This window comes from Etheostoma spectabile, chromosome 17, assembly GCF_008692095.1.
Source record: "Etheostoma spectabile isolate EspeVRDwgs_2016 chromosome 17, UIUC_Espe_1.0, whole genome shotgun sequence".
NCBI classification, from domain to species: Eukaryota; Metazoa; Chordata; class Actinopteri; order Perciformes; family Percidae; genus Etheostoma; species Etheostoma spectabile.
Genome location: NC_045749.1, coordinates 11,562,544 through 11,576,452, shown reverse-complemented (window position 1 = coordinate 11,576,452; position 13,909 = coordinate 11,562,544). Strand labels below are relative to the sequence as shown.

General features: G+C 41.1%; 1 protein-coding gene across 2 annotated transcripts in view; it reads left to right on the top strand.

Moving 5' to 3' along the window:
• Positions 1-13,909, top strand: part of spock2 (SPARC (osteonectin), cwcv and kazal like domains proteoglycan 2) — a 26,197-nt gene that overhangs the window by 11,300 nt on the left and 988 nt on the right. Inside the window, exons 2-10 of one of the 2 annotated variants that reach the window (XM_032541561.1) lie at positions 470-478; positions 960-1,005; positions 9,005-9,119; positions 9,468-9,573; positions 10,919-11,027; positions 11,253-11,387; positions 11,806-12,024; positions 12,566-12,628; positions 13,275-13,406. In XM_032541561.1, coding sequence (XP_032397452.1) covers positions 470-478; positions 960-1,005; positions 9,005-9,119; positions 9,468-9,573; positions 10,919-11,027; positions 11,253-11,387; positions 11,806-12,024; positions 12,566-12,628; positions 13,275-13,406 — 934 coding nt within the window. The remainder of the gene's footprint in view (positions 1-469; positions 479-959; positions 1,006-9,004; positions 9,120-9,467; positions 9,574-10,918; positions 11,028-11,252; positions 11,388-11,805; positions 12,025-12,565; positions 12,629-13,274; positions 13,407-13,909) is intronic. The other variant, XM_032541562.1, reaches the window with a different exon arrangement.

Below are 13,909 nucleotides of genomic sequence, written 5' to 3'. Positions count from 1 at the left end.
CCCTGTTATGAATTTTCAGGGTTTATTGAGATATGCTTCCAGTTTCAGAAAGAAAAACCTTGTCTAAAAGTGTTTGATTTCTTTCTCACTTTTTCTATAATGTATTTAATATTGAAGGCCCTGATAACACTATTTTGTTAATCATCTTACTATGAGCAACATCATGCTATTTTGATTCAGTTTTGGTTATTTCACTAAAGAGATTTTGTGTATTTCTGTTTTTTCCCCTTGCTTTTCTTACTGGTTTGCACCAATCAGAGTGGGCCACTGTAGATCAAATCTGATTGAATTGGATGTCTTTTCAACTTTGATTCTTGATAATTTAGTTGTGGATGTTAAATGTTATAACAGGGGCTTTAAATGAACTTAAAAAGTCTTTCTCATGTCATTGAATGCATCTTAAATCTGAAATTACACGTTTCTACACTAATATTGGTTCTTTTCTCTCCTTTTGCTGTCATTTCACCAGGAGGTAGAGGTCAGTTCTCTCCAGTTCTTCTTCACTTTGCATTAGTTACTATGTATTTTTCATTCATGACTCATTTCCTTGTCTTTTTGTGTCTTCTTCTCCATCCATCTTCTTGTTTTTCAAATCTCCTCCAACTTGCCCATTTTAATTAGAACAATTATTGTTCAAATTAAGTCAGCGGGGGAAAGCAGAGCACTTAAAAGAGCCATATGTTGCACATATAGGCATCAGGTGCAGATGTGCCAGGTTCATTTCCTATACATTCACAGTACATACCTACATGTCTCTTGGCTAATTAGTATGCTGCAAGACTAATGCTCATATTATAATCACTGTGCGATGATAATGTACTTCTCCGCTATGAAGATGACAAAGTGTTGATGTGTTATGCTATCAACAACACTGTGCACTCAGGCCTGCAGTGTGAATTACGTGGCTCCTCGTTTTCTGCAGCTGCTAATAAATGATTGTTTTCTTCATGTTTCTGCAGGATGATTATGTCCGTACCTGGGATGAAAATCAAGGTTCTATTGACAGTAAGTATTCCTCCATCTCATCACTTTCTTGCTGTGTGTTTAGTAAAGTCCCTAAATGCCACTTAACATAAAAGTTTTAACATTTTCTTTTTTTTGATTATTTAATATCGGTTATTGTAAAATTTGTGGCTTAATCCTCAGTGTGCAATGGCCTATTTTGAACAAGCACATAAATAGATGGTTTAATTTGAGCATACAAAAAACTATCATATGTACCTGATGAAAGGTAGTTTTAGTTCCGTATCTAGTTTCAACATTATTGAACATCTAAATACAATTGTTGAGCTAAAAATAGATTTTTGTTTCCTTAAATTATTTTCCATCTGCTTGAAAATAATTTCTCTATACAAAATGTATGCCTGATTTGTAGTGTGAGACAGAATAAATATGTTTTCCTGTTGAGAAGGTTTCTCTGAGACACTATTAGTCTAAACATAAAATAATCTTTTCCCTAAAGTCCCTTAAGCTTATAATGTAGCATATAATGTAAATCCACAGTATTGTAGCTCATTGGAGTATGTTTCAAGTGTAGTTGCTTCTTCATTGACTCACACACTCTCCTGTCGTACAGTTTTTGAGCTGGCCATCATGAAATTCTGTTACTGCTTGACAGCTGACTCCAAGCCCGGGCGGTTTCTGCAGTAAAGACGCTTTTGCCATATTAGAAATGCATTTCTCCTGGAACAGCAAAACATGTTATATATAATGCAACACTGTCTTGATGCTCAATCTGTAGCGCAGGAATCGGCACACTAACACTCATTTAATTCAAGAGAATTAATGCATAAATGTCTCTTCTGTTATTGTGTGTAAAATCAGCTAAGGATCTCCAAGAAAACACAAAGCTTAACAGCCAAAACCTAAAGTATATCAACATGTATCAGTAAAAAATCAATAAATAATCAACAATCAGTAATATCAATAATATCAATAATAATCAATAAATCCATATTAAATCCACTTTGGCAATTTATGTGAATACAATGTATTTCCTGTGCTCAAAAGGTCTCATCATGTGCATAGGGTTGAGTCACAGATACTTATTGTCCAAAAGAAAAAGGAATATGGTATAACTGCCTTGGAAGCATGCTGATGCAGTGAAAGCAAAGCCACATGATTTATTGAAGCTGCATGTCATTAGCCTGCACTGTACGGTAGCATGGAAGCAGAATCTGTGGCCTGTGTTTGAACTGTGATGCTTCCCAGACCGCCAGCAGTTCATCGTGTTAGACAGCGCTGTGTATGCTCTTTGTTTGTATGCTGGGGTCAGCCGATCTCCAAATTTCTAGGGTGTTCCTTGGCTAAAAAAGGTTGAAAGATGTAAGCACTCTGCTTTATCTGCATGAGTGGATCGAAAGTGCCCCCCCCCCCCAAGGAGATGCTTAACAGTAGCTCACCACTTCGTTCTGCTTCCCCATTTTTTTCTCTTTCTCTGCTCCACTCAAGCAAGAGCCGTGCAGTCAAGTTTAGAAATGCAGCAAGAGATGCTGACTGTCTGAGGTCTGTTCCACAACTACTGCTGAGACTCCAGTCTTAATTGAGCCTTTGCAAGATGAAGTCATGACAGAGTCGTGTCCTCGACCATTGTCGCTTGATTTGCAGCACAAATGAAGTCGACTGAATGGCAGAGTCCATTAGCGCAATTTCCAAAGGCTTAATGAAGGGCTAATTATGGTTTCCAATGAGTGAGACAGAGGTGGGGGCTAATATGCCTTGATTTAGTGTAAAGTGACTGACATCAACATTATTCGTGCCAACTCTAAGGCAGTTTGGTGATGAGGACTTGGGGGAGGAAGCAAGTTGACATGTGTAGTAGGGGAGTATGATAAGGTGAAAATGAACAAAGGAAAAGTGAAAGGATGTCTTTGTGCTCTGTTCATCTGTCAAGAGGAAGCTATTTGTTCACCAAGAATAAGACAAAAAAACATGATACACTAAAACTGTAATGAGCTGTGTAATGCTGTTATGTGTCATATGTTAATCTGAGGGGCTTCATTTATATTTTTAAAATTAAGTCTTTCAAGAGCTTTTGTTCAGTGTGAGCTCTGTATCCAGAAACATAAAAAACCTTTTAAATAGAAGTTGTTTTTTATCCGACACACTGAATTAACATTAATAATGCTTTTAAATAACCTGCCCAGTGTCCTACAAGTTTGATATTAGACAATGATAGCATAGCTTCCATGTGTACATATTTCGGAATTTAAAACACATGATAATAAAAGTTGTTTTTGAATGTAATCCTGTTTTTTATAGAATCGTCCAATATCGAAATAATGGAAACAATACCCCAACCTTTGTCAACCAAGCCGACAGATAAACTTCACATAGTGGCATACCTATAATCTAAGTGTTCAACTCTGTGTGCTCAGCTTTTATGACACTTCAGCAAAGCTTTATATGCTTGCCTTTGATTTTACACAGTATAAAACCTTTCATGTATCTATTTCTCGCTGACATAAGTGTGCCATCTCCCCCCATTGATCTGTTTTCCTTTATGAGTGGCCTAATGAAGCGAAAGTGCAAAAAGGGGAGATTTGTCCCTCTGAGACATCACTAAATCAGTGCAATGTCTTCACTGCCGAGCTCAGATGAGCCTGCAGGCCTCAATTCTCAGCCAGGCAGCCCAGACTTCTGCCATGCAGAGGAGAACAGGGCTTTTGAACTGTCAACACTCCTAACACACAGAAACACAGTCAATGCCAACGGCATACCGAGGTGGAAATTTGCATTCAGGCACCACAGTGGCTGACTCCACTTCAGCCTGCACTGTGCAGAGTGAGGGTGAGGTCAGGGTGATTCAAAGTCAATTACTACAGTCATTCATCAATCCATCAACTGATTGAATCACCTCACTCTTAAAACACTGAGAGGAGAGCGGTTGTAATTTGGACTTGTAAGAACAAAACAATATTTTATTTTACTTGTGTTTTTTTCGTGACTCAGAGCCAGGCAACTGTGAAGGAGAGCGTGTGTCCTCCACATTGGCCCTCATTTATGAAACGCGCGTACGATCTAAAACAGGCGTAGGATGGGCAAACGCCGATTCCTACGCAAAGCTCGACATTTATCAATTTGAACATGAGCGTAGGCTGTAAAAAAATCTCACGTCTGGTCTGACCTCATGTACGCAAGTTTTTGAGTCTGTGTGGACTTGCGGTGCAGCATGTAACAGGAGAAGGAGAAGTCATCAGTTGATCACTTATAGACAGTGGCAAATCTGGCTCTTTTAGAAGACTTCTATGAGCCAAGCAACAGTGCACATGTAGCCTACACACACGATCCACAGTGCAGGGGGGGACCCTACTATACACGCCAGAAAAAGTCTGCAACATTGTTTAAGTCTGTGGGGTTCTGCACAACATTGCGCAGGAAAACAGGGTGCCATGAATGTAGTGATGGAGCCAGTTGACCCAATGCCCAGATAGCCGTGTCCAGCACAGCCCCAACTGGGGCTATGTGAAGGAGACAGGATATTACTCCTTGCTTTCAAAAGGTATAGTGTTATGTTTGGCAATGCTATTCAATACAAGAAACATGACGGTGCACATTTTTAGTATTCTTCAGGTTTTCGTTTGTCTTTTAAAGTGTTGTCAATGGCCACAAGTGAACAATTTCTTTCTGCCATTGACCTACATTGGCCTGTTTCTCCAGCCCCCCTGCTGTCATGAGACAGGGTCGGGTTGGTGGTCCAGCACGTGCTCTCCCTCTCAGCTGTTGCCTGGCTCTGAAATAAGTAAATAAAACACTGTATAGGTAGCCTACACCTACATGTAGGCCTAAGAGATTGCAATATAAGCCTACATGTTACTATTACATATGTCAAGGATGTATAAATTAAATTAACTTCAGCTGGAGTCCAATTTAATACGGTGCACTGTTGACCGCATCAGTGAAAACCGTTTTCTATTCTGCATTCTTCCTATAGCCTAATAGCAGTTTTTTGGCTGCCAAGTAGGACACACGTTACTGCAAATTAAACTGAGATGTCAGGGTTTCAATCTCCACTGTTACTGTCCAATGTGAGGACAGTGCAGATTTGAGTCGTGCATGCTCAGATGTAAACGGTTTACGGCATAACGCGTCATACCCGATGAGAGTTGAGTCAGACCGGCTCTGGTCGAGTGCAGATGTTAACTGCGCATTCTCAGATTGAAACAGTTTACGACATAACTGTGAAATTGTGAAATCCATGAAATAATAAACTTTTCTCATTACAAACAATAACAGAAGATGGGAATCATTTCAAAAACGTTTCAGCAATCTAGCTATGATTGTTTGATTGCTAACGTTAGCTCAAAACGCCATTCCAGTGACAGCCTTTGTTGTATTTGATTGCTAGCTTGTAGCAAAGTCAGCAATTATTTCAAAAACGTTTTAGCTATCTATAATTGATTGATTGCTAACGTTAGCTCAAAACACCATTCAACTGACAGCCTTTGTTGTGTTTGATGCTAACTTTTAGCCAGCAGTGAACAAACTTCGTTATTAGCTCCATTTTTACTGTATTGACATTACAGACGTCTGTCGTTAGCATCTTATATGTAGTACGATTGTTTCCAGCCGCTGCATTTATCAATGTACAACCATTCTTACACTCTGATTGGTGTGGTACGAACGTTTCATGTATCCCACGTGAAGCCTGTCGTAAGAGGACTTCTGCACTCAAATCTGCGCTAGGTTCTACGTTAGGTTGATAAATAAGGGCCGTTGAGTCCACACTCCACAAGGTCTAGAATTTGATGCCTCTTGAGGCTATTGATATATGCTGTTGCTTGGAGCTCACACACAGATACACATTTGGTAAATTTACAGTGTCTTGTTGAAGCCTTTGCTGGATGTCTGCCCACCAGCTTAAAACTCAATTTTAAGACCATCAAGAAAATTATCAAAAAATCCTCAGAAAAGACCTTTCTAAAACCTCTCCAGTGCTATTTTTACTCCACAAAAACAGCTACAATCCTTCAGGGCCTAGTGCTGCCCTTCTCACCTTCACACTTCACAAATTTGTCCAGTGTCACCACACCTTGCTGTCCCTCTGGGTCAGGTGGGGCTACTTCTGTCAAATTCAAAACCCCACATAAAAGCTGTGAATGGATTAGCATGTTACTCCAACTCTACAGGGAAGTCAAGCCCTCCCTCCATGTATTTAAAACATCATCATCTTGCTCCTATTCAACATCCTCTAATTACACTCGTAAATAAATCCTTCCTTATATAATTGTAGCTTGAATTTGAGTTATTTCCCTATTCTATAACTTTTCTTCTTTTCAGGAGATTTAAAGCTGCACTAATACATAGTTGAATGTTAATGAATAGTTTGACATTTTAGGAAATGCACTTTTTTTACTTTCTTGCCAAGAGTTTGTTGAAAATATCAATACCACTCATATGTCACTAAATATAAAGCTAAATCCGCCCGGTGAATAGCTACATTACCATAACTAGAAGGGAACAGCTAGCCAGGCTGTGTTTACAAAATCCTGCCAGCATTTCTAAATTTGACTAATTAACACGTATCTTATTTCTTTAATTTGGACAAAAACAGACATATAAAAGCAACAAGTTCCATAGTCGCCTGCTGACTCGAGCTTCACATTTAGTGGTATTGATTTACTCATCAAACACTCTTCTACAAAAGTGAATTTTCCACCATGTGGAACCATTCCTTTAACAATGAATCAGTGCCTTCAGCATTGTTTTGGTTTTACTGCAACTTTACTGTTTCAGTTTAGACTCACTGCTCTCACCAATCTGGCTTCCAGCAACATCTGTTTTCTGTGAACCCACTCTATGCTTATGTTATCGACTCAGCAGAAAGTAGACGATGCTGGTAAAAATACTGGAGCAATTAGCAGCCAGGTATTTTTCTCAGGAGTTAGTGGAGACCAAAACAGAACTAAAAGTAGAATGAATATTAAACATTGCTCTGTGTCTGCTACAGTAGATTTGTAAATGAGTAACTTTTGCCATCACAGGGGACAATATGTGGTTGGGTTTTCAGCTTGTTGCACTGTATGAATGCAGGTTTTGACCTTCATTCTCCTTTTCTAGGCTTGCTCGTTGTTTTTTTTGTTACTATTTGAATTCGAGCCTGTATTTTTTCATTAACTGGCCATGCCTGGCGTAACTGCTACCTAGAAGGTAGAGCTGATGATATTAGAGACTGAGTGCGTAAATAGTAGATAAGAGGGTTGATGATGAGGATGTGGCCTGAGCTCTGCTTTCATTATCCTCAATCCGCAGGGATAAACCTCATGCAAATCTGGATTGGATTAGACTGAAGCACAGGGAGCCTAATTAGGAGAGGTTCACTGCTGCAAGCATTATAGGAGAGACTTTCAAAAAAGTAAAAATGGAAGTAGGTTGTGCTTACAGGGTTGAATAGAGAAAGAGTGGATGTGATGAGGAAAATAATACACAGTGAAGATGTCTGTTTGAGAAGACAAAGGAATGTGAAAAGAAGGAAAACAGGAAGATTGATAGACATGATTGCACAACGGGGAGGGGGGGGGAGTCAGAAACGGAGAGGGAGAGAGTTCTCAGCAACACTGGATTGAGCTGCAAATCACAGTCAACCCAGAAATGATTCCTGAACCACAGAGAGCCTGTTGCTATGGAAACGTCATCATAGCAGGCACTGCTTTAATCCGTGGAAGCCTGTTAAGTTAACATGAGGCTCAGGCAGCCACCTTATGCTTCTGTACTCACAACACAACGCTGTGCCAGCATTGTAGCCAACAAGATTTATTTACAAATGTTTTGCTATTAGAAGGCAGGATTATCTTTGTACACTGCTTCTTAAATTCTTTCATATCTTTTGCCTAAGTGTTGGTTAAATCTTTATTGTATGGATTGCAAAATACATTGTTTTGCGTACTTGCCCCTTACTCGTTGTATCCCCATTAATGTCTCAATCTCCTTGTCCTTCTTTGTGTCAGGAAGTAGGCTAAGGGTTTAAATGGATGCTGCAACCTGATTCTGCGGATGCACTGGTGTAAATTAGACATGGGGGGACATCAGACCTGTAAGGAAAGAAAACAAAAAGGCTGGCAGTGATAAAAGAGGAGATGGTTAAAAACAACAAGAAAGGCAGAGACAGCCAGAGAGAAAATCTGGGAATTGTGTGTGATACTGTACGGAGATACTCTACACAATCAATGCCGACCGGGATACAGGGCGACCAGAGAATAAGACTCTACTGTTGACCGTCTAAATGGATGAGAAATCTGCATCTGGGCAATAATGCCTCCAAGCCTCACTGTGTCTCAGTCAGTCAGTGAGTCTGTCAGCTATACAACCAGCTCAGCTATGACAGGGGGGTGTATTGTTTTGGATTTGCTTCTATCAGATATCTGTCGGTTTGCTTCAGTAATCCTGTGATGTTGGCAGCATTAATGTATTCAGCCACTGGAGAGGACAAGAAAGGAGATCCTAAGCCTGTCTGCGAAATTATAATAGTGCCATAAAAGGCAGGGGATGGATACAAGCATCGTTGTTGTGTAGATGAAACCTGTAATATCAGTCTGTGAATGATCTGTATTTCAGTGGACTGTGCTGATGGACGGTGTCGATGAATATATGCCAAGGGATGTGAAGAGAATAGAGTGTGACATCCAGGTTGGGCTCCAGGAGGCCTGCCATGAACAGACAGCTAGCTGGTAACAGACAGCTGTGACATATGAGTGTGTGTGGGGTGCTGACACATTGTCCAGCATTAACTGCTAGCAGAGAGTGTAATGGATGGATGAGGCAGATTGAACTAGGCATGCAGGCTTTATTGCGAGAAGTATTCATCTTAGTAGGTCACCTGTAGTGTAATATTTAAATTGCACTTAAATAAGTAAAGAAGAAGACAAAATCTTGCAACGGTGTTGCAATTGTTCTTTCCTCCAATACAAATCAACTTTTTTTTATTGAGTAAAAAGAAAGGCAAAAGGTAAAAAAGTGAAGCAGTGATGATATCACAGCATACATCTCACTTACTATTTTTTCCCAGATGTCGACACCACCAAGGACCCCTGTCAAAAGGTTAAGTGCAGCCGGCACAAGGTGTGTATCGCCCAAGGCTACCAGAGAGCTGTATGCGTCAACCGCAAGAAACTTGAACACAGGTGAGTGTGTGTAGCCCCTGGACAGAGAACTGAGTACTCCCAAAATACATACATAGTCAAATATCTTCTCTGTTAATCCAACATGAGGTCAACATAAGCAAGTTTACAATCTCTGAATTGTGCTGGTCTGGGATATAACAAAACTTGTTTGTGCAATGTGCACCAATGCCGTACGACTTCCTGCTCTTTAATGATCATAAGCTTATACATCCAGACAACTTGGTGGATGGAAGTTTGCTTCATGTTTAGGTAGGTGCTGCTGTGTCTCTACGCAGAATCAGCACAGCAGTTGCTGTCTCAGCTGGACTTTAGTGAGGCTGAAGTGTTTGTGTGTCCTCTGTCCTGCAGACTGAAGCAGCCTGCTCTCAGGTCTCCTGATGGAAACTGTCAGCCCTGTCCCATCTCCTCCACTGGGCCTGTGTGTGGATCGGACGGACGCAACTATGCCTCAAAGGTACACTGAAGCAAATGCATACCCATAGGGCTGGGCTATATTTCAATATTATCTGTTTATCAACCTTCAATGGTTTCGTGGCTCAATGATACGACCATATCATTGTATGATTTTGTGGAGCGTATTTCCCTAAGGAGCTGGTGGAGAGTAAAGCAGAGCTAAAAAGAGAGAGTCATTAGTGCTCTTACATTTGCCAGGTGGCTGGTTTGCTAATATGTAAGCCCTAACCTTTATAAGGTGTTAATATGTCTAGGGTTCAACAATAATGGTTGCCTGATGGCCTAGGCAAGTAAAACAACACGTTCAGGCAAGTGCTAGAGTGTCATGATAAAACCAAGCAGCATCTTGCTTGCATGGCAGCTAAAAGGGCTTTGTCATTATTTGAAAACCACTAATAAAAAAACTATTTGTATAGGGGTCAGCAAAAATTTGACTTCGGGCAAGTATCATTGTTTTTCACTTGCCCAACTGGACAAAAAAAAAACCTTAACGTTGAACCCTAATGTCAATAATGGGTTCAAAGCTAGTTTTTTGCTGCCCCCAATTGGCCAAAAGACAATCAATGCAGGCTTAAGTTTAAACATACAGAAAATTATGCTTTGCCTGGCTTAATCAGTGTAATTAACATGTGAATTTCTCTGAAAAGAAAAGACAACAATTAATCACGTGTGAAGGGGGAGGATGGGAATCATTGGCAGTAGAAAGAAATGAAAATAATGTATTTGCGCAGCATCACATATGTTGTGTTCATAGTAATTGCTAAAATAGTCTTGACACCTAATACCAGTGTAGCCTATACTAACAGACACATTTAAGGTATTTACACTGAAATTCTATACAGTAGACCAACATGTGCATCTGTCAGGTACTGGTATATTTATTCACAGCTTTGGCTCTGTGTTATACTCATGCTAACATAATGCACTAAGTATTGTGGGGTAAAGAGTGACATACACCTTGCACATTCAGAGCTGAGCAGTGTGGGGGGGGGGGGGGGGGGGGGGGGGGGGGGACTCTCACGGGGAAAATTGAGATAAAGAGACAAGATATATAGCCTCAGAAGGACCAATTGGTGGCTTGTGGTGACAGATTCCTATGTGTTTATTGATTTATGCTTTGACTTTTGGATCACTATTCCCGACCTTTGTGTGCAGAGGTTGAAAAGCGCATTCAGGAGCAAGTCTCAGATTTGAATTAAGTCGGTCACCTCATGAATATTTGATATGTGTTGCAGCAATAACTCATTTTAGTTCACCTTTGTGTCCGCTTGTCAAATCCCGCTGTGTGTGTGTGTTAATGCATGTGTGTGTGTGTTAATGCATGTGTGTGTGTGTTTGTGTTGCAGTGCAAGCTGGAACAGCAGGCGTGTCTTACGGGGAAGGATCTTACACTGAAGTGTTCAGGTCTGTGTCCTTGTCCAACTGCTGCCCCTACATCCATGGAGAGTAAACATGGTAAGATCAAACACACACAGCAACTATGACAAAACAAATATACAGTGTATATATATATATATATATATATATATATATATATATACTTACTGTATCTGTAATACAAAGCTTCCCATCTTTCTTTGTTATTCTGAATTTTTGTCTCACAAACTCACAATTATCTTCATAACCACATGAAAAGGTGCAACAAATGTCATATTCTTTCTCTCCCTCTGGCCTCCACAGAGAGTTGTACTAGACAGGATCTGGCTGATCTCGGGGAGCGTCTGAGAGACTGGTTCCAGCTACTGCAGAGCAATGCCAAGCAGAACAACAATAGCAGGACTGGCGCCAGAACCACTGCAGCCAGCACCACCTCAGGTTAGAGCTACGATTTAATTAATCCAGACAGCATTAAGAGGGAGTTACAATATTATTGTTTCAGGGAGTAAATTATTGAAAGAAAACAAGTTGATTAGCCTTGTATTAATTGGAAAAGCCATATGGAAAATAGAATCCTCACAAATTCTGCTGGTGCCACCTTCATGTTTTCTGCAGCTCTCACTGGATAGATCATATCAAACATGTTTGAAAACTGTTGCAGGGCTGGGTGCATGGATCAATATACTGTAACTTTTCATTACATGAACCTGTAACATAATGAAGAAAATTATGAATAGAGTGGATTTGTATTAGAAACAGCTGATCATTTTGAGCACACTGGCACCGTTTCATATTCCATTTGTGCAGCTGTGATAAAAAAAATAAACGTTTGTTTGTCCGTCTTTTGTGTTTGCAGTGCTGGACAGGAGCCTGGTGGCCAGCTGTAAGGACTCCATAGGCTGGATGTTTTCCAAGCTGGACACCAATGGTGACTTGTACCTGGACCAGGCTGAGCTGGCTGCCATCAACCTGGACAAGTACGAGGTCTGCATCCGGCCCTTCTTTAACTCCTGTGACTCCTACAGGGACGGCAAGGTCTCCACTGCCGAGTGGTGTCTCTGCTTCTGGAGAGAGAGTGAGTATTCTGGAGAGGATGAGAGGTTTGTAGGGTGTGTGTGTGTGTGTGTGTGTGTGTGTGTGTGTGTGTGTGTGTGTGTTTGTGTCCACAGGCACACACACATTCACATCCTTGTGTGCTGACATATTCTCCTTGCATTCAAACCTCAAAGCGCTAGCTTCCCTCAGGTGTGGCCACCTCGGTGTTGTGTGCTTGTCTGTCACTATTTGTCTTCTTACTCATCCACCCGTTCCCCTGTGGGGTGAAACGGTCACCGCAAGGAGCTAAAAACATTCCTGCTGCTTGTTGGTAGCCTGATTCTCCCACAGCTCTCAGGGAGTCTGTCAGCCAACCAGCCAAGCAAAAACTTGTTCTCGGTCCCAAGCTCATACAGATATTTGTTTGGAAAGGAGGAGATGATTAGAAACATTGATTACACTCAGAACACTCAAACCGTTGATCGTTTTTGAATTTAGGAAGTCATTTTTCTTTTCTGTGTCTAATTGTGCCTAGGAGTGTGCTTTTTACTCTTGTAAGACATGTTTTCTGTCCATTGAAGAGCCCCCCTGTCTGACTGAACTCGAGAGGATTCAAGTGCTAGACGGCGGCAAGAGAAAGTTTGGTACGTATTTGACTTCTCATAAGAGCATTTCAGCCCAATTGGATCTGTCTTTCTTGGTGGAGGGATTTCATCCCGCAGATGACAAGCAGGAGGTGGGGATTAGTCCTTAATCAGTCTGGTGGATTAGAACTAGATAATCACAGACCGCCAAGGAAAGCAGTCATCAGTGTGTCTTCCATGTATTTGTGAGCGGGTGAATGTGTGTGTGTGTGTGTGTGTGTGTGTGTGTGTTTGTGTGTGTGTGTGTACACATGCTCGCTTTGCCGATTTTGGCTTGCTGACTGGGCTCTGAGTCAGGACTCTCCAAGGACACAAAGCAGCGAGCAGGGGGCAGTCTGCCAGCTCGACGCTAAGATGTTCCTTTGAAAGACTGGACAGACAGTTCTGTTTTGCCCCATCTAATTAGTGTTTTCATGTTTTTCATTATTAAAAAAGTAGCCTCTGAATTATTTAACGTTATGACAAGGGTATAAAAACACGACGGTGATAAATGCAACTACAGTATGTTGTGCTTGGCTTTCTGCACAGGCTGTATTTCATATTCACCATATTCGCCATGTGTGATGAGGCATGATGCAGAATGTGTTCATCCGCTTGTAGGTTACCATACTCAACCCTTTTTTGTGTTTTTGCGTGTGAACACCAGGTCAATTCATCCCGAGTTGCGATGAAGACGGCTTCTACAGGAAGCAGCAGTGTGACAGGGGAGAGTGCTGGTGTGTTGATCAAAATGGAGGAGAAGTAGCCGGATCTAGGATGCGTGGCAAGCCAGATTGTGGTAAGTACTGCAGGTTTCAGCTGTCAATACTGTATGTATATAAATAGGATTTGAAATTGAAAGCTGAATGTCGCCTGAAAAAAAGCTCAAAATGTCCACTGCTGATTGGCCCACTTGTCTATAGCACCCCCACATGTATTCTGCAAAAGGCTTTCTTTTTGTTAAAGGACTTGAGGCCCACTGCAAAGTCACTGCAGGGACCAGTGCCACATTCATGTGTCTGGAGTCATTTGCATTCTAAAGCGCCGCTTGTCGCTGTGAGAAAAGTGTTTCAAAATAAATGAGGGCCGGTCGGACTGAACCTGCGCCTGATAAGAATGAGTCCCCTGGCAAGGTTTAGAAATAGCTATTAAAATCCAGACATGGTCAAACACATGCAACCTTTTTACCATTGCTGTGAGTGTTTTTAAATTGATTTCAGCATTCTCATTGATAGAAAAGACTCACTCAGAGTTGAGGGGAAGACAACTACAGAACTTAATGACATATATACAAGATTGACC